The sequence below is a fragment of the Cupressus sempervirens genome, chromosome 1 (assembly GCF_028749045.1).
Source record: "Cupressus sempervirens isolate cs-2001-9-10 chromosome 1, ASM2874904v1, whole genome shotgun sequence".
Taxonomy (NCBI): Eukaryota; Viridiplantae; Streptophyta; class Pinopsida; order Cupressales; family Cupressaceae; genus Cupressus; species Cupressus sempervirens.
Genome location: NC_143118.1, coordinates 306,660,975 through 306,680,875, shown reverse-complemented (window position 1 = coordinate 306,680,875; position 19,901 = coordinate 306,660,975). Strand labels below are relative to the sequence as shown.

The window sequence follows — 19,901 nt, the reverse complement described above, 5'->3', positions numbered from 1 at the left end:
GTCAACAAAAATAAAAGTTCTAATCTTCAAGAAAATTTTATGTAAGTTGATGCCATATAATTTATTTACAAACAAGGGAAAAATAAAAAATTATGTACCAATTTTGATAAGTAAATATTGCAAAAATAATAAAATTCATCATATCAAACTTCACATTTTTTAAGTCTCTACAGTAAAGAAGTATAATGGGTTTTTGATTCGTTAAAAAATTCAATTCAGAAGCCCTTCAAAAACTTATAGAAAGGTAGAAATCTAGGACTAGAATGCATTAGGCATTATTTTGGGAGCCTAAGCATATGCTTGGTCCCACCGGGCCTATCATGACCTATAAACCAAATCGGAGTGATTTTTTCCACCTCCAATTCTAAGAAATGGGTGTCGGTTATTTAAATTCAAAAAAAGGGCACCCATTGCATTTTTTATTGTTAAGAAATGAGTCACCTTTTCATAAAGAAATGTTCCTTTATTTTAAATAAGTAGTGTTTATTTCGTATATACTCATTTCCTAAAAAAAGTAGTAAAAAAGGACAAATTACAATGATTGAATGCTTATTCAATCATTATTTAAACGATCAAAATAATAGAAGATTTTTTTGTCAAAGAATGATCAAACCAACAGAAGGAATGTGTGTTAAAGAATTCCTTATTTTGTCATTTCATGGATTTGTCATGAGAAAATCCATTTTAATTCAAAATTTGGTACAAACATGGGATCAAAGAAACATAGAAAGGGGAAAAGGAAGGGTTTCGTAGGTGAAAAGGTTGTATCAAATAGGGAGAATGCAAACTAACAAAGAGAAAGAAGAGCAATAATTTGAGAACAACATAATGTTAGAGCATCAAGCTCAACAATCATTTCAGAAGAGGAAAGTATTGAGGAAACCTTGAAAATGCATAAGTCAAAGAAGAAAATACATTTGTATTTAATTTAGGTGCATCTTCATATCATGTTTTAGATGTAGGTCTGTATCCATAACCATGTATCTTTTCTAATAAAGAAATTATTGGTTTTTTAAAAGTAAGATACTCTTTGAATGATATAATTGTCTTCCTAAGCATAGAGAAATAGAAATTACACATTGAACACCAAGTATTAGTAATAATAATCCAAATAAAAGATAAATTGAAATTAATAATGTGGCTAAGACGGTGTGTGAGACCAAAAAGAAAAAACATACCCCTAGCATAATTGGCTTACTTTAAATTCAATTAAACCAATCAGGCTTAGATTTGGGAAATGAGTAAGCCAAGGAATGGGATATTTAATAGACATGTAACAAAGTTGAGGCTTGGGAGCCTCATTTTCCTTAATTTCCCTCCTTTTTTCTATGCTACTTTCTTCAAAACAAGCTTGTCAACTTCTCCATCATCACGTTTACACATCAATAAGTAGGTATTTGTAAAATTGCCATTGTAATTTCATGTCTTATAATATTTACAACCATACATTTCTTCTATTTTTGAACGTCGACAGATGCTAAGTTTTATTTTCTTTACTAGTATCTTCATATTGTTCCACACTTAATTATATGGAATTTTAAATAGAAAGTTTGTATTTTCCATTATTTTGATCTAAGTTATATCTAGTACACAAACAAATGCCTAATTTTAAGGATGCACCCACTTCAAAATCTCATAAAAATAAAACACCTAACAAAAACCCACAAAAATATATATAACTACTTGCTTTCACTCATATGTATCTTTCTACTGACAAGCTTTTCAAAATAGTAAATCTAACTATATCTTTTATGTTGCAGTATGCTATGTTGTTTTGAAAAAATGAGAAATAGTTTTGGTGTGCAATGGATTCAAACCTCTTAATCTTATCCAGTTTTAGAAAACATAAGTGGTTTAGAAATTAGATTTAGAGTATTGCAATTCTTTTTCTTTGCAAATTTTCTATTTTTTAGTGCATACTATCAAATCTCTTCCAAATTGAGGTCTACCTTATTTTAGGAAAGGAAAAAAAGTGGCCACTTATGCCCCCTTTTTGCACATCATCTTGGTCCACTTACACTAGATGTAGAAATAGAAACACCAACTGACAAAGAAACCCCTTTGAATGATAACAAAAAGAATTTAAAAATTTAAATTAAAAGTAATGTGTTGGACTTTATCTTTATGGTTTGGTTTCATGGAGACAAATTATGCAAAATGCAAGTAGATTCGTTAGACAATGTTTTTACAATATAAAAATTGGATTTCAATGTCAAATAAAGTTATAACAAATGAAATTTTCTAAAATGTGGAAAGTGATGAAGGAGTAGGCATTTATATCAAATTCAAGAAAAAGGATGAGTCGTTAAAACAAGTTGTATCAATTCTTGCTAGTTCCTTTGATATAATCGGGGGGAAATTTGCTCTACAAAGAGAAATATGGTACGACAAGAAATAACAAATTTGGTATACAAATCAACTTCTAATAAAATAATGATGAGTAACATAAGTGGCTATCTTAACAGTCATCATTAAAGTTTGACAAGAGTTGTAAAGAGACAAGTTAAATTTGACAATGATTTGACAAACCAATTGTGTAGTTTTAGAGGAAGATGTCAAAGTTCGACATGAAACCTTTAATGAAGTCAAAAAAATGATTAAAACTTTTGGTAAGATAATATAAGATTATCACCTAATTCTAAAGATGTTTTGAAATTAAGAGTCAACTCAAAAATTTGTGATCTGTATCCAAGAAAGCCTTCTGAGAAAATTACTCAAACTGAATTGTACATTTTTTGTTGAATGATTAGGTGTTACCAAATATTAGCATTAGTCAAAGATCTTTTGAAATATTCAAACCTTGATATATAAGATTACATAAGTATGGAGTCTCTCGTTGTTGCAAAACTCATGTCCAAATTCATTAGCATCATGATGTGTTTTGATGTATGTGTTTTACCCTACATACTAACAAAATATTAGAGAATATAGTTTAAATATACCATCTGAAACTATAAATGAGATTATATCAAGTTTATTTTGTAAACCAACTAATGAGCACTTATTTATTTTAATTGCATGTGTATTTGGTGTATGTGATATATGTGGCAATCTTGCATTGTTAGGTGAATGTTTGCCTCAAAATCTTTTAACTAAGTTTAGACAACAATTAATTAGTGTAAAAATATTGAATATTTTTGAGTATCATTAAAGGACGAAAACATTGGAAGAAGATATGATCTAATTACTACAATAGTTTGTATTCATGAGTTTAAAAATGCATTTAAGAATAAGATTGTACCTAAATATGTGAAAGAATCCCAAAATGATTTATGGTCTTATGAATAGTTTTACATATGCAATGATACATTTCCAATTGGTAGTATTCTTTTAGTCATTGACTTTGAAAAGAACTACACTTTTGTGCCACAAGTTGAGATCCAAGCATAGTATTATAAGTAATGCCCTACCTGGGAACCTAAGAGAACAACACAACTATTAAGGGTAAAAGAAGAAAAAAAAACTGTTCAGCATTAAAGTGAAACACCTGCATACTATTATTAATTCTTCTAAGGTTGATTCATTTGATACATTTAAATAAATGTAAATATGAGTATTTTAAAACACATGTTCTCATAGGTTCCCCAATGTCACTACTAGAAATGCATACATACATGACCACACATGAAGACCATCATAAACATATGAACAATCTTGCATTATGAATAACTAATCTCATTATTACAATCAAATAACATAAAGATCACTTGAAGATATCAAAGGCAACCATTTTGATCTATAAATTCCTTTACATTACAACTAAGCATGGATACATGTTTATACTACAAAGTATAATTAATCGCTACCTCATGTTTACATTAACATTATTCATTTGTTCCTCCAAGGATATTATTGATTTGTGGTGACTAATCAAGAGAGTATTGTACACCTTTCATAAGGTGTGGGGTTCGGGGCATCTCCCCAATTTTATTTTTGTTTTGGTTATAACCCGTCAAGCATTTTTTAGTTGACTCATCAACCATTTTCCAAGGATGGCACGTCAAGTATGTTTAGGGTTAACTTGTTAAGGTGATATAAGTCATGTAATATTAGCTTAGGGGTAGGGTTTTGTAGAGTGAATATATAGCTTTTTGCAGCGATATTGAGTAGTAAGGGAGATTGAAGATTGTAACAAGTTGAAGTAACTGAATAATAATATTGGACTCTATGTTTGGTGGGCAAGCCCAAGATTGGGTGAACCATGTTAAATACTTGTGTTTGATGTTTCATTAATGTGTGCTTTATTCCTTTGTGTTATTAATTATATTTGCATATAACTGTTATTTTATGTCTAAATAATCCTAACAAATTTATCAATACAAAATGGATACAATAGTATGATAACATAATCATGATACAACAATATGAAGCCATACATTGAGATATGATGAATGAACATAATCTAGAAAAATACTCGATGAATAGTAGATTTTCCACCCAACCATGTGGAACCTTGCAACCAACTCCCTTGAATTAGAAGATAACACAAGACCCCACACCAAGCTCAAAAACATACAAGGAAAGAACATCTAAATCCTATCCAAGAAGTGGCATGTGTTGAACACATTAAGGATAACCAACACAAACCATAGAATCATCACAAAAAGACATCATATACCAGAAGCAAGTCTAAACCAAACATGATGGAGCCCCTACGCTACAAATGGAAGGATTTCATCACATGGTTCCCTACTAGTGCCACCTCGTAACCTATTTAGACCTAGTGCCTAGGAGAACACCACATGGAAATGATCACCCCACTGAACCAAGGTATTGTACTGCTAGATCAATGCCCCCATGGATAGACAACCTGCCAGAACAATGTCCCATCGACAGATGAGCCTTATCATCCCATCCTCATAAATAAAAAGAGTGTGTGCATATCTAGGCATGAGTGAGGCAACATTAACTTTTGTTAATGCCAAATCCCATACCTAGTTATTTTTTATTAAGTCACCACTTAATTAAAAACCTCCACGATGGGTTATCCAAAACTAGCCACTTTGGGCTCGAGTTCCCATTGCAAGACACCCTTCACATTAAGTTTCTAGAAAGATCATCCTATGCTCCAAACTACAATAAACAAGGTGAATAGAAGAAAACAACATCGAATGGAGGATTCAACAACATGAATTGGGCTGGGATGATTAGCGATAACATGTATGAACAACTTTTGAATCTGGAGCACTCGAAAAAGTTTTACATGAGCTCCTAAGCCATTTGCATGTTGGCTAGGATGATAATATATGAGGGAATAAGGCACACATGAGCGATAGGAAGTCATTTTCACCACTTAAAGGTACATTATGTTATTAACAATTGTAACTACATGCCAAGGATAATTTTGTTGGAGTTGTGATGCTTTTTCAATGCGTCTTGTTTGGACTCTCAAAAAGAGATTGCACATGAGATTATCAATTGGGGTGATGGAATTGATTGAGAAGCATGGAGCATGATTCATCCAGTTCCTACATCAAAGTACAGGGATCTTTTGCATAGGTGTATAAACTTTGGAGATGTCCCATTAATAAAATGGTCCTGCTAGAGGTCACTAGAAAACTAAAACTTTATGACAAAATTTAGGATAGGAAGAAGTTCGGACTTGAATTTCCAATCTCCATAGAAGAAGTTGGGACATATCCTTGTTTGCAGGCAGCCAAAAAATCATCAGAGGAGTTGCATTTCTACCATCGAAAACATTTCCTAGCAAGGCCAGATTATGATCCCTATAAAAAAATCAAAGTTGTGACAGGTGCAAAGTATCAACACAAAATGCATCTAGAGGATTCACGAGCCAATGTTGTAGGTGAGAACTAGATCTGAAAAAGGTGCATTCTAGGTTGCCACTCAATATGATCAGATCATATAAAATCATCCATGTACCAAATCAAGTGGAAAGAAGACATGAATATGATCCAAAAGGGATACAACCTAGAAAGGGAAAGGATCATCCATCACTATGATTGGTCAAGGAAGTATCATACATTGATTCTTTATCTGCACCAATTCTAGAATTCGCAACTTGATGGGTCATCAACCACTACGGGATGAGAGACTAAAGCAACCCTCACAAGGGAGAATTTAAGATTGAGAGTATCGTTAGGGAGTCTTCAACAAAGAAAGGGAAAGTCTGTTGCTTGAGAAGTGCAACCAAAAATAAGACCTAACCTCTGCATTGAAGAGCCCCAACAAAAGAGGGAGAGGTCAGGGACTACTCCATCATCATCTAGTTGGGCTCTAAGTTTGTAGGAGGTAGATCCTTTCACCAAAGGATAAGTAGAAATGAGAAGAAGCGGAATAGAACAAGAAGCCCAAATGAACAGGTTGGTGCAAGAAAGAGAAAGCACCAATGACTATCGAAAATTCACCCAAGAAGGAAACAAACAGAAAGATGTTGCCACTAAGGAAAGTCTTGGCGCAATATTAGCATGAGAAATGATGGAAACATAAGTTCCTACAGTAGAGGAAAATTTTCATACTATAGAGGTAGTAGCTCCTGAGATGACAGAAAGCCTTGTAGCTGGAAGAGATTGGTGCAAAAACACTAAAAAGGCAAGAGCAATTTGTAGTTCAAAATATTGTCATTATGGTTTGGTTAAGGCAAAGGTTACAAAAAAGTTAGCAGAAAGAGGTTGACATGGCATTTGAGTTGTATGAAATTCTATACCAAGCAACAACAAGCAAGAGTAGAAATGTAAGGTCAAAAAGTTTCAAAAGGTCATTAGAGGAGAGTTTGGATCCAGAACTTTACAATTTGTAGTGCCTACAATCGATAAAGAAAAACAGACAATGTCACATAGTTCAATATGGGATATGCCTCTTGAGAGGTCACTAGGGAGTTTGAGGATTCTCCGCATATGATGAAGGAAAAGATGAGGAAATTGGAAGGGAAATATCATAAACTAAAAGGAAATACAAGGCCTTTTGTGAATATCAAAACAACATATCTCATATAGTGAGAGAAGAGGGCCAAGCCTTTGTTCCTCCTACTGGTCTTCATGTTGAGTTAGTAGAGGGTATTGAAGGAATCGGTCAGATTTCTTAGAATGCAGAAGGTTGGGTAGAAGACATCCAAAATAAGGCATACAAATTTGTTGATGACTTGGTGCAAATTCACGAAGGGGCATTGGTCATTCTCTCGGGAGTACAGTTAATGGATGAAGCATGAAGGATGAACATATTTATCAAGATGAGATAATCTGACACCTACAAGATTTAATGGAGACAATCAAACATATGTTGGTTGATGGTGGAGTGGTCAGGGAAGGAGAGGCATACGACTTTCCCTAGTGTTATAGTGTAGCGATCATCACAAAGGAAATGTTTGACCATTTCAATGGGGAGTCCACTTGATTCAAGAAGGTGGTTAAGAATATCCAACAAAGGGTCTCCAATGCAATTGTGTCACTATTATCATTGATATGGCTAAGGATGAAGTAATTGTAGACAACCTAAACAGAAAATTGGAAGAGTTATTTTGGTTAATTTGCTTCCCAAAGGATGACTTTGAGAACTTCTCAATTTTGTCAAATGTCATCCACACAACCTAGGTCTTATTGAATTGGCAAAGTAGTTTGAACAAGTATGAACGAAAGATAATAGTCCTCGAATTCAAACAAAAATCAACGTTGAGCGTTAGTGTAGATGATTTGGGGACCATGTTGAGCGAATTTCATGCATTCAAAGGGCGAGGTCAAACATAGGCTATTCTAGACAAGGATGCATTTAATGCATAGTGGTCATTCATGTTAAACCCATCTCCTATTGAATGGGCATGTGTAGTGGGCATTTATTTCCCACTAAGCTATCGACTCTCTTCTAATTGGTCCATGTGGACCCCCTATTAATTGGAGATTATTTCTTCTTGCCCTAACCCTAATTAGGGCTAATGTGGCCCGATCTAAGCCAACAATTTTGTTTTAATGAGTCATTCATCATTATCGGGGACCTGTATACATGTCTCACTTTTCATTTGTAAGGGAAGGAGTTTTGGTATTATTGCTATGAGCTACTAAGACAATAAAATTTTCATTGAAGTTTGGTGATTTCTTGATGTTTCTTAGTGCTTGCATGTTCTCTTATTTCCTCATTTAAATTACATTTGTTAAATAAAAAATTTTGATTTTAATGAAGAATGTAATGATGTTTGATGAATTTTGTGGCTCATAGTTTTGATGGTTTGTTGATTGTAAGTTATATAAAATTAGCTTAAGCCCTCACTTTTATCGATGTTTAATTTCTATCATTCAATGTACATTGTTTTTTTTAATGGTGTTTGTTGTCGTATTGAAATTGTTTGCATAATCCAGTGAAGATTGCACCCATTTTTGCATTGTTATGGTTTATCTTGGTGAAGTGGAGCTTGGTTATTTTGGAGTTTGTCCATCAAAGCATTATTTATAGATGTCATTACCCTTAGGTGTAGAATAGAATTTAGGAACCCTATTTTTCTTTATTTTGCGTGTATTCATGAAAAAACCCTAAAGTACTCTATTGCAATACCTTTCAACAACTCCCACATTGAGTATCATTCAAAATCAACTTGAGAAATGCTAATATAAGGCCCCTCATGATAAACATATCACATTTACCATTGAGCTTAACAAAAGTCAAGAATTGGCATAAAAAGGAATCTTGAAATCTTTATGTGATCCTTTGCAATCCTAGTGTATAATTGATTTTCATCAAGAGAGAATACAATATCTCAATAATTTATTCTACAATTGGTGAATCATAAAATGCACATCAATGGTCATCTCTAGAGTAAGAAGCAATAATTGTGCAAGCTCTCTGAGCCTTACCAAAATCAAGATCCTCAATTTATAAACTCTTGAGTTCCTAGAACCCAAAAAAATTGATCTTCATCTCTATCAACAAAGTTTGCCTTTGAATCAAGGCATCTACCACTCTATTAGACTTCCCATTCATCTACTTTAAAACAAAAGTGCAACTTCATAAAAACTCAACCTATTTTAAAACTCTTTGATTCAACTTTCCTTACAATTCAATTATTATAAAGCTTGATGGTCAATAAATACAACAAACTCTTTAGGCAAAAGATAATGTCTCCACTTCCTTAATGTCTGAGCTATAGAATAAAACTCCTGATTATAAACAAAATATTTTATTTTGGCATAATTCAACTTTTCACTCAAATAAGCAATGGGTTTACCTTCTTGACTTAAAGCAGCTCTAATGGCGTTGTCACTAACATCACAACGTGCTTGAAATAGCTAATTAAAATTTGGAGGTGTCAAAATAGGTTATTTTGTAACATTTCTTTTTAACAAATCAAAACTCTTTATTGCTCTTGTATTCCACTTAAACTTTTTTATATCCCCTCTCATGTTTCAATTATAGGCCCATGTATACTACTAAAAATATTGCTTAACTTTTTGTAAAAGCTAGCCAAGCTAAGAAATGTCTTACCTCAATAGCACTCCTTGGAGTGGGTCATTCAAGGATAGCTTTCACTTTCTCTTTGTCTAAGTCCATTTTAAAACCATTTGCTAAAACAACAAATCCGAAGCACACTAACTACATAGAATTGCACTTTTTAAGGTCTTATTGAAGATTAAAATATCATCTAATTGAAGAAAACTTGCAAATTATTTCCGTAACAACTCATTTATGGGTCACATGATTGTGCTCCATACATTGGTTAGCCCAAAAGGCATGATTAACCACTTATACAAGCCCTCCTTTATCTTGAAGATTGTTTTACATTCATCTCATCTATTTCGTCTGTGGTAATATCCACTCTTTAGATCTATTTTGTGAAGTAATCAACGTCACTCAAACAATCCATAATGTCATCCATCCTTGGCAAAGGAAACCTATACTTGATAGTAATCTTATTAATAGCCTGAGAATATGTATACATCATCTATTCTACATTTTTCTTTGGTGCTAGTACTTCTAGTACCACACATGGACTCATACTCTCTCAAATCAACACCTTCTGTAACAACTCTTGTACTTTTTAGTTCAATTCTTCACTCTTTGTTGGTATCATTTTATGGGTTGCCTTATTTGTCAAACTTGCTCTAGAGATCAACTCCATTTGATGACTAATCTTTCTTATTGGTGGCAATCCATCATGTACATTATCAAATACAATATCCTAAAACTTATCCAACAAATCTACATCTTCTACAAGGACATTTTCTAGTTCCTCTTTATCAACTTTTTGAATTAAAGAAAAATACATATACTCATGCTTCATGCCTTCTAGAAACTTCCTTCCATCAACTAAACATACTCTTGCACTAATGCATACCATTTCCTCTATTTCTTTCAATAGCTTCAGCTTGTGTTAGACACCATTCTTTGTCAAAGAATAGATATTTGTATACCCATCATGTATTGCATGATGATTAAATTGTCATAAGTCTTCCTAACAACATATGACAAACATCCACAAGCATAATATAACATTATACCTTTGTTGGTAGTATGCCAACATTGTCTAACCACCTCATGTGAATTCTATAAGTATGTTGGTTGTATTGGGCATTGATAGGTCGATCTGTTGCTACGACAACAATCATTGCTTCTGACAAATGGTATCAGAGTTTAATCACAAGCTTGAAGCTACATAGGTTGTGGTAAGTGACACTAGGAGGGGGATTTTTGGCATTGTGGTAGTGTCCCTTATAGGTTCCATGAAATGGTTAAACCATACCACTTGTGGTATCTATAAGTACAGTGGTTGTAATAGAAATTGAAAGGTCGATTTTTTTGTGCAATAACAATTACTACTTCTAACAACCTCTTCATAGTTTTCAATTTTGAAATATACCAAATATTGTTCATTGACCAAAGTCTTGGGATCCTTCTACAACCAAGCAATTTCATAGGAATTCAAATGCTTCCTTCTAACTTTAGATTGTTAACCATTTCTTTTGAAACAAGGTTATCAGTACTATCACCATCTTACCATTACACTTACATCTTGTGCGAAACAAATTCTTTCTTTTCTCAAGTTCCTTCCCATCATTTTGCAAGACTCTTCTGGTAACAAGGACCTTTCCTCTTTCAACATCTTCAAAAAAATGGCGACTCAATATCTTAATCTACATATGCAACTCGTGCATTTTTTTGGGTCTTTTATTTATCCTCCCTTGATGTTGGGAACAATCATTACCTCTATGTCCTTTGCATTACAAACGCATTCCACAAAACCTCTTTTCTATGTCTTCCCCTTTGATTATGAACGCTACTAGAGTGGTGATTCTTATTTTGAGCTTCATTTCAGCCTCTATGAGACCATCCACTAGGCTTTCCACCATGACCTCTTCCACTATGCTTACTCTTAAACTTCTTGTTCAGTTTTTATTCTAACTTCAAAGCAAATTGATATGCTTCTTCAATGGTAGATATTCTTACAATTATCAACCATTCTTGAATATTCGACCTCAACCCATTTATGTGTAACCTTCTCCTTGTTGTGTTCAAAGTAACCTATTCTAGTAAGGGCTCAAAAGAACTTTGGGAATGAACTATCTCTTTAATTTCCACCATCTGATCTTATCTTGATATCTTCTCCTTCCATCAATTTTTCTCTCCAATTGAACCTCTTTCCACCAAACCATACCATGACCTTTCATCTTGCCCTTTGTAAAATTAACCCTCTCAAGATCTTCTACTTCTTCATACTCAAAGTAATCTTCTATATCATTGATCCAATTGATCAATTCTTTTGGATTAAGATTTCCAAAAAATTTAGAAACTTCATTTTTTTGGTCACTTCTTGCTCTACTTCAAACTATCCTCCTTAAAATTCATCCCCACTTCTATTTCTTGCCCTAATATGGCGCATTGCAAGGCAAGAGAGTCTCCAAAGAAGATGTCCTAGCCCCCTGCAAATAACCATACAACGAAATATAAACAATAACATGGAGATTTAGATCCAAAACAAAGCTAATTCTCAAAATAGAATCATAAGATTTACATCCAACATGCCCGATTGTAAGGACTTTGGGGTTACGACTAAATTCAAAACAATTACAATAATAGTTATGCAAGAACTCACAAGATCCAACCACTAGCTAGCCCAGACCCACAATCTCGTATAATCTCCAAGAAGAATCTAAACTTGTGCTTGCATGCCACCAAACAACCTTCTTGTTTCCCAAGCCCGCACTCGGCTACTAGCTCTGCCAAACTTCACTCCTCTCAGCTACTCCATCTTCCCCATGTTGAATTCCCTACTATAGACATCACAAGACCCTCTACTTATACTCAACCAAGCCACAAATTGACCTAGCATAATAGACATTAAATACACCCTCAAACCCCAAGTCGGTTTGGCAACAAACATTAAATGAAATAACTAAATACTTAGGACAAGACCCAAGTTTACAATGCATAACTAACTTGAAAGACCACATAAGAGTACACACACTTAAACATAGGTCAACATGTCATCCACCATCCAAATCCAAGAGCGTGTGCACTAACTCCCTCAGATCAAAGCTCGCAAAAACAATCTCCAAAGTCTACCAATAAAATAGGAACACATTACCAGCAAGCACCAAGAAGGCTCTAACTTCGAGACGATTTCTCCAAACATCATGCGCACTTAGGATAAGGATGCCCAATATGTCTCGAACACACCCTCAACTGCGCAAACCATAACTCCACAAATTCGAGCTCAATGCTCCTACATACAAGATTACAAACTACACTAGGATGCTCCTACATCAGACAACCTAGGTGCAAAGAAAGATGTTCTTAACATGTGGAAGAACATCTTTCAAGGTTTAGCACATACACCTTGAACTGGTTCTTCAAATACATGTCCTCTACATTATCAACTTGCATACTCTTGCCTTAAATCCACTTCTGCAACTCTTTTCCTGCAACTCTCATCTTTACATCTATCCTCGGTGTGTAACAGGTCTGGCTTCCATATTGATTTTTAACCCTTCGAGAAATCTTCAACTTAACTCGGCTACCAAAACTCAAGTTCCTCCTACCAAGTTTTGCATTCTACAAAGGAATCAAGGAATGCTTCATGTCATCCTTCTCAACACTAAACCTGTTCTTTACCCAATCATGCATAGCTCCACATTCATACTGCCAAGGTCTACCAGGTAATGTGTGACAACTACTCATGCCCACAATATCACAGGAACACTTCATCAACATATTGTCCAATCCAAAAATTAAAAAGACATTGCTCCTTTACTTCCAAAGCATGTTCATATTGCAACCAACTGATCCTATAAGGACAAGGATGTGTCACTCTCTTCAAACTAAGTTTCTGGACCATCTCTTCAGCAACTACGTTATCAGTACTAGCATTGTCCACAATTACATTCCAGCATTGACCTCCAGACTTACAACAAGTTATGAACAAATTCCTCCTTTGACAAGGTTCCAGTGACTTCTTACCAAGCAATACTCCTTGAATCAGCAAATTATCCTCCTCCACCTCAGGCTCGTTCATTGAATCCACATTCTCAATCACCACAACAATTCTTATATCACTAACCTTCTTATTTAGACATTCAAAGGATCTATGCCCACCACATTTGTAGCAAGTAACCTTAAATGCAATTATGCTTGTTCTTTTCCTTTGTTCAACAGGTTGCGGTTCATCTTCAACAATCTATTTATCCTTCTTAGAGTATTCACTCTTTTCCTTACCTCTAGAATTACCTTGATGTCTCCTCTTCAACTTTTCTTCTGCCCTTAAAGCTAATAAGCATCCTCAATTGAAGGAATATTCAACATACCAATCTCATCATGAATATTGAATCTCAAACTATTAATATACCTAGCCACCTTTTCTTTAGAAATCTCTCTATGCCCAGACCGAATAGTTAACTTATAGAATTCCTCGGTGTAATCCTTCATAGTCATATCCTTTTGTTTTAGATTTTGCAATATCTTAAACAACTCAAGTTCATAATCAACAGGAATGAACTTAGCCTTCAATTTAGTCACCATCAATCTCCACCTAGTGATCTTCATTTCACCCTCTTCTTCTCTATCTCTATGCAATTCTTTCCACCATAAAGCATGATGTCATTTCAACTTAGTTTATGCCAACCTTACTCTAAGCGAATCTCCAATATCCTCTAACTCGGAGTAGTCTTCCAATTCACCAATGCAATCAATTAGGTCTTCAAGATTCAAAGTACCTAAGAAATTAGAAACATCCATCTTCAACTTCAACTTCAACTTCAACTAAGCTCCAAATCTATCCAATCAGCCAGTTCTAACTTCCCCAGGTCTCTCCATACGATCAGTTATGTCTTCACCACTAGGTCTAGCAGCCTCAAAGTCTTTAGCAGCTTCCTCGTTACCATCTTCAATACCCACATTCCTTGCTACACTAGTAATAGCTCTCATGATCTCAGCAATCGTATCATTCTTCATCATCTCCATCTTAGATCTGAAATCTAATCTAACCTTCTCTGAAATCCTAGTTTCCACAGCATCACAGAAATCATCAATTGCCTTAGGGTCCAATCTTCTCAAAGGCATCTTCCAAGATCTTCGTAAACCCAAAGAAAAAAATCCACAAGATCAACAGCTCCACCAGATCAACTAGCTCAACAAGTTCAACTAGCATCACAAAATCAACCATCTTTGATAACACTTGATGCAGTGCAAGGTAGGAGAGTCTCAAAGGAGATGTCCTCGAACCCAACAAATAACCATACAATGGAATATAAACAATAACACAAAGATTTAGATCCAAAACAAAGCTAATTCTCATAATAGAATCATAAGATTTACATCAAAAATGCCCCACTGTAAGGCCTTCCGGGTTACAACCAAATTCAAAACAATTATAATAACAGTTCTACAAGACCTCACAAGATCCAACCATTAGCTAGCCCAGACCCACAATCTAGTAGAAACTCCAAGAAGAATCTAAACTTGTGTTCGCAAGCCACCAAGCAACATTCCTGTTTCCCAAGCCCACACTCGGCTACTAGCTCTGCCAAACTTTGCTCCTCTCAACTACTCCATCTTCCCCATGTCAAATTCTCTACTATAGACAACAAAAGACCCTCTACTTATACTAAACCAAGCCAGAAGTTGTGCTAGTATGATAGACATTAAATACACCCTCGAGCCCCAAGTTGGCTTAGCAACAAACATTAAATGAAATAACTAAATACTTAGGACAAGCCCCAAGTTTACAATGCATAACTAACTCAAAAGACCACATAAGAGTAGGCACACTTAGACATAGGTCCACGTAGCATCCAACGATCCAAATCCAAGAGTGCACACACCAACTCCCTCAAACCAAAGCTCACAAAAACAATCTCCAATGTCCTCTTGTAAAACAAGACCATGTTACCAACAACCACCAAAAAAGGCTCTAACTCTAAAATGATTACTCCAAACTTCATGTGCACTTAGGACAAGGATGCCTAATCTATTTCAAACATACCCCCAACTGCGCAAACCATAACTCCGCAAATCCGAGCTCGATGCTCCTACATACAAGATTGCGAACTACCCTAGGATGCTTCTGCATCATAATATCAGTTCTTCTTGCAATGCTTGCATTTGTCTCTCGAGGGCTCTAATACCCCCTTCTATCACACCAATGATCCTTCCACCATGGTTCCATCATGGAGACATTTTCCTTATGTCTCAAACCTACAACCACAATCATGAGGCAAACTACCTCACATTTAGCAATTTGTTTACACACTCACAAACTTATGCTTTCATACCACTTAAGGAAAGATACTCCCCTTACTGACCCCATCTCACAACAAAACAAAGAAATACAAAGAAAATGGCAAGAACAAAAACACTTGCTTTATATTATCTTCAATGAAATGGCATTACAATATTCAAAAAATAACATGCTACAACCATGTGGACATTTTCATTACAATAATTTGCAACCTAGAGCTACCACATCCACCCTCAAAACTGTGTCGAGTAACCCCTATTTATCTTCTTTAGATTGGAAGACTAGTGGCTGCCCTAGGAAGTTTTGAAAATTGTCACCTCCCTTCTAATCTCGACCACCTTTATATTATTTTTGCCTACATTGCAATATTTCAATAATATACCCCTGAATGGGTTTCAATCAGGGTTTTTTTCTAGTGGCTAATATTCGCCAATTGGCTAATTTTTGAAAATTTTGGCTAATAATTTAATTCTTAAAAATATTTAAAATTGGCACATTTTTATAAAATTTAGTTCTAAAAATATTTAAATAATGTAAGATTCACCAATATTTTTATATATTTTTTCTAGAGGAGAGTTGCTTAAAGTTTACCCTAGTTTCAACACTCATTGAGGTATTTGAAGGGATTTTATTTTTCCTCCTAAAGTAGCACAACTTTCGAAGGCCATATTTTGGCAACGGTATACATGATTCTCTATAATAACCACTTTTCAAAAACCTCTCCAAGTGCTTTAAGAACCATATAGTTAAGTGTGTGTCTACTCTTACATCACTATTCTAATCCTAGGATGCAACAAACTATGAATGTCCTTGCAAATCTAATAGACTTAGTTTAGAAATTGACATCAATAGTATACATGATTCTCTATAATAACCACTTTTCAAAAACCTCTCCAAGTGCTTTTAGAAACATATAGTTAAGTGTGTGTCTCCTCTTACATCACTATTCTAATCCTAGGATGCAACAAACTATGTATGTCCTTGCAAATCTAATAGACTTAGCTTAGAAATTGACATCAACCAACCTTGTATGATCTCCTAAGGTAGATGCAAGATGTTCAAACTATAACCAATACATTAGCAACATGCATAGATGCATTATAATGTGCATGCAATAATCGAAGTAAAGTTCATAAATATGGTATTTAACCATACAAGTCATACTTACTGATAGCAAGCAACTAGTGGCTTGGCCTAAGTGAGTTCACCAAAGATGCATCCAAAATATCTTCTATGCAACTAAACACTATTTATAATCAACATGAAATAAAATCATAATCTAAGTGGATAAATGTAGAATCCATGTCATACTCCAAAGCAACGTAAGTAATCCACCATCAAGACCAACAATGAATTAGAAATTACTTTGGTAACATGCAACAATTTATCCAAGTCTCTCACTTAGCTAATCTAATCTAATTGAGTTTAAAATGAGGCCTAGCCATTTTATAGTTGTTCATTACAATGTATGGCCCATCTTTAGCAAGCAAAGCCCTAAGCCAACCTATAATTGCAAGCATTAAATGCTTGCCCAATTAAATTAAAGTGTTGCCCTATGGGCCAATAGAAAACTTGCATCGCTTCCAAGAGACAATAAGAAAATAGGTTAGGTGCAATCACTAGATAACGGGGCACCAATAAATGGACAAGAATCAGAATGAAGCACCATCTTGTGGGCCAATCAAAAAATTACAATGTTTTTATCGTCCAATCAACAAATACGATATTGATGCATAAGCATCCTTGGGTTGTTGGAAATCTTACGCGACCCCAAAATATTTCCTATTAGTTTGTTTGTTTAATCTTCATTTGGACAATTTCCTGTTGTTTTAGGTTGTGATCGGTCTAGTTGGCTCATTATCTTATGTGATCCTTTGCAATCATCCCTTTTTATACATTTGACCTATAACGGGGCACCAATAAATGGACAAGAATCAGAATGAAGCACCATCTTGTGGGCCAATCAAAAAATTACAATGTTTTTATCGTCCAATCAACAAATAGGATATTGATGCATAAGCATCCTTGGGTTGTTGGAAATCTTACGCGACCCCAAAATATTTCCTATTAGTTTGTTTGTTTAATCTTCATTTGGACAATTTCCTGTTGTTTTAGGTTGTGATCGGTCTAGTTGGCTCATTATCTTATGTGATCCTTTGCAATCATCCCTTTTTATACATTTGACCTATTATCATAATAATTGCCAATTAGGGCTATTTGTGTTATGGGATCATTAAATATTCGATTATTGAATTATAATCAATTGAGTTTATTGATTTAATTTAATTGACTTATGCAAAAAATCCATTACTTCCTCTAATTACTAAGGTCATTCATAGATGGTAGATTTATCATGTGAAGGTCACATGAAACGGACTACATGCAACACCCCTCAAGGCCTAACCCTAGTATTGGGATAATATGTCATGTGCCTAAAATTACTTCGCCTTTAACTTCCACAAACTCCCTATCTAGAAATATTTCAGTATGGAGTAAGAGATGGAATTTTTAATATTTAAACAATATGGTTTTCATTTCAATAATAAGACAGAAGGGACCTCTAATCCCATTATTTATTCATTTATAAGCACTCATTAGAAGTGATCATATGTTAACAATTATTTATAATGATATTGGGAAGCACTCATTAGAAGTGGTCATATGTTAACAATTATTTATAATGATATTGGGAAACCCCTTTTATAATGATTCATAACCATATTAAACATTGATCATATTGATAGTTGCATTAACAAATATTTGATTCTATTTCCCAAGATAATAGCATCATAATTTAATTATATTTCTCTGATATTTGATATGAGATCTTACTATTACTATTATTTTAATATATATAATTATATTTTCCTATTATAAATACTACAATGTATTTGAAAGCAAGATTGTCTAATAGCCATTTTCCATAAATCTAAGGGGAATCGATATTTTTAAAGTTTCTTTTAGTGCTCTTCATATTTATTCTAATTCCCCAATTGGTGCTATGTGTATCACCTTATAAATATTACTAGAGGGGAATTTATGTCATTGAATGGGTGATATATTAATATCAGCCCTTTTAATATGTTTCCTTCTTTTCAAAAATCCACTTGTCAGTGGTGTGTTCATTGACTTGAATCCTCCTTCAATTTCACTTGCTACTATCTTCTTTTGGCAGTGTGGGGGTTATGTTCTTTAATTGCCATGATGATAGTGGCATTTTCATATCAACTTTTTAACATGGAGTTTGACTAATAAAGGTATTGTCATTGTCCAATAACATTTTTGTTTTCTTGTTGCCTTTTCGGCGCTAATGGTGGCCAAGCCTTACCCATCGGAGGGTACTCTTTTAAAAATAGTTTTAATTCACTCTTTCCTATAGTTGTCCATTTTTACTCCACTGCCATCCTAATTTTCTCATTGTTTTCCTCCTTATCTCTCCATATACACCAATGATGGGTCTCATTCCTCCTACGTAGTGTATGATTGACTCTTAGGGAGTTAATTGTTTTCAAACCCTCTTTTTAACCATTTCTTTTTTAATCCTTATCGCTCCATGTCCTATTTCATTTGTCTGAACACTTATATATATAGGGTGGCGCAATCTTCTAAGTCGTGGCTGTTATTTTGCTATGGTGCTCATTCGATTTATTTATAATTTTAAAAAATGATGCTGTTTACTTTATAGTGCTTGTGAAATGTACTTTGAAATAAGGGAAACCATCAATTAACAAAAGTTATAAGCTAAGGATGTTGCTTCTACAATCTTTTCTTATTATTAACCTTTGGTAAATATATATTGATTAATATAGATTAATAGTATAATAATTGACGATATCTATTGTGTTTCCACCTATATATAGAATCGTATAATTAATAGTTGGTATTATATTTAATGACTTATATAATTTCATATATGACAGTAGTCATAACTTTCTTGTATATACATGGCTTATATTCATTCAATATTTTATCTTGAGGGGATATTAAAGTCCTACCCTCTTAAAATTGCTTGTCCTCAAGCAATTCCATTTTTTACACATTGATTAGATCATGAGCAATCTCGTTCAAGTTCCAAATTTGAATTAAATGATATAATTGAAAAAAGTGGAATTAAGTGGACTTATATTGAGTCGTATAAGTGATTCCATTTAGAGGGGTTATAGGATTTGGTGATTGTATCATTTAGAATGACATATTATGGGTCATTAAATGGATTTCATAATGTTTG

General features: G+C 34.1%; 1 protein-coding gene across 9 annotated transcripts in view; it reads right to left on the bottom strand.

Moving 5' to 3' along the window:
• Positions 1-2,594: 2,594 nt before the first annotated feature.
• NUDT9 (nudix hydrolase homolog 9) overlaps positions 2,595-19,901 on the bottom strand; it is a 197,839-nt gene continuing 180,532 nt past the window's right edge. For 5 of the 9 annotated variants that reach the window (XM_089823477.1, XM_089823483.1, XM_089823494.1 and 2 more), the window contains one exon: positions 3,164-3,418. Coding sequence is in view for 4 of the 9 variants with exons in the window: in XM_089823483.1 (XP_089679609.1) it covers positions 3,393-3,418 (26 nt within the window). In the remaining 5 variants the exon portion in view is untranslated. Of the gene's footprint in view, positions 2,901-3,163; positions 3,419-19,901 lie in introns of those variants that run through there. The other 4 variants (XM_089823479.1, XM_089823510.1, XM_089823505.1 and 1 more) reach the window with 2 other exon arrangements.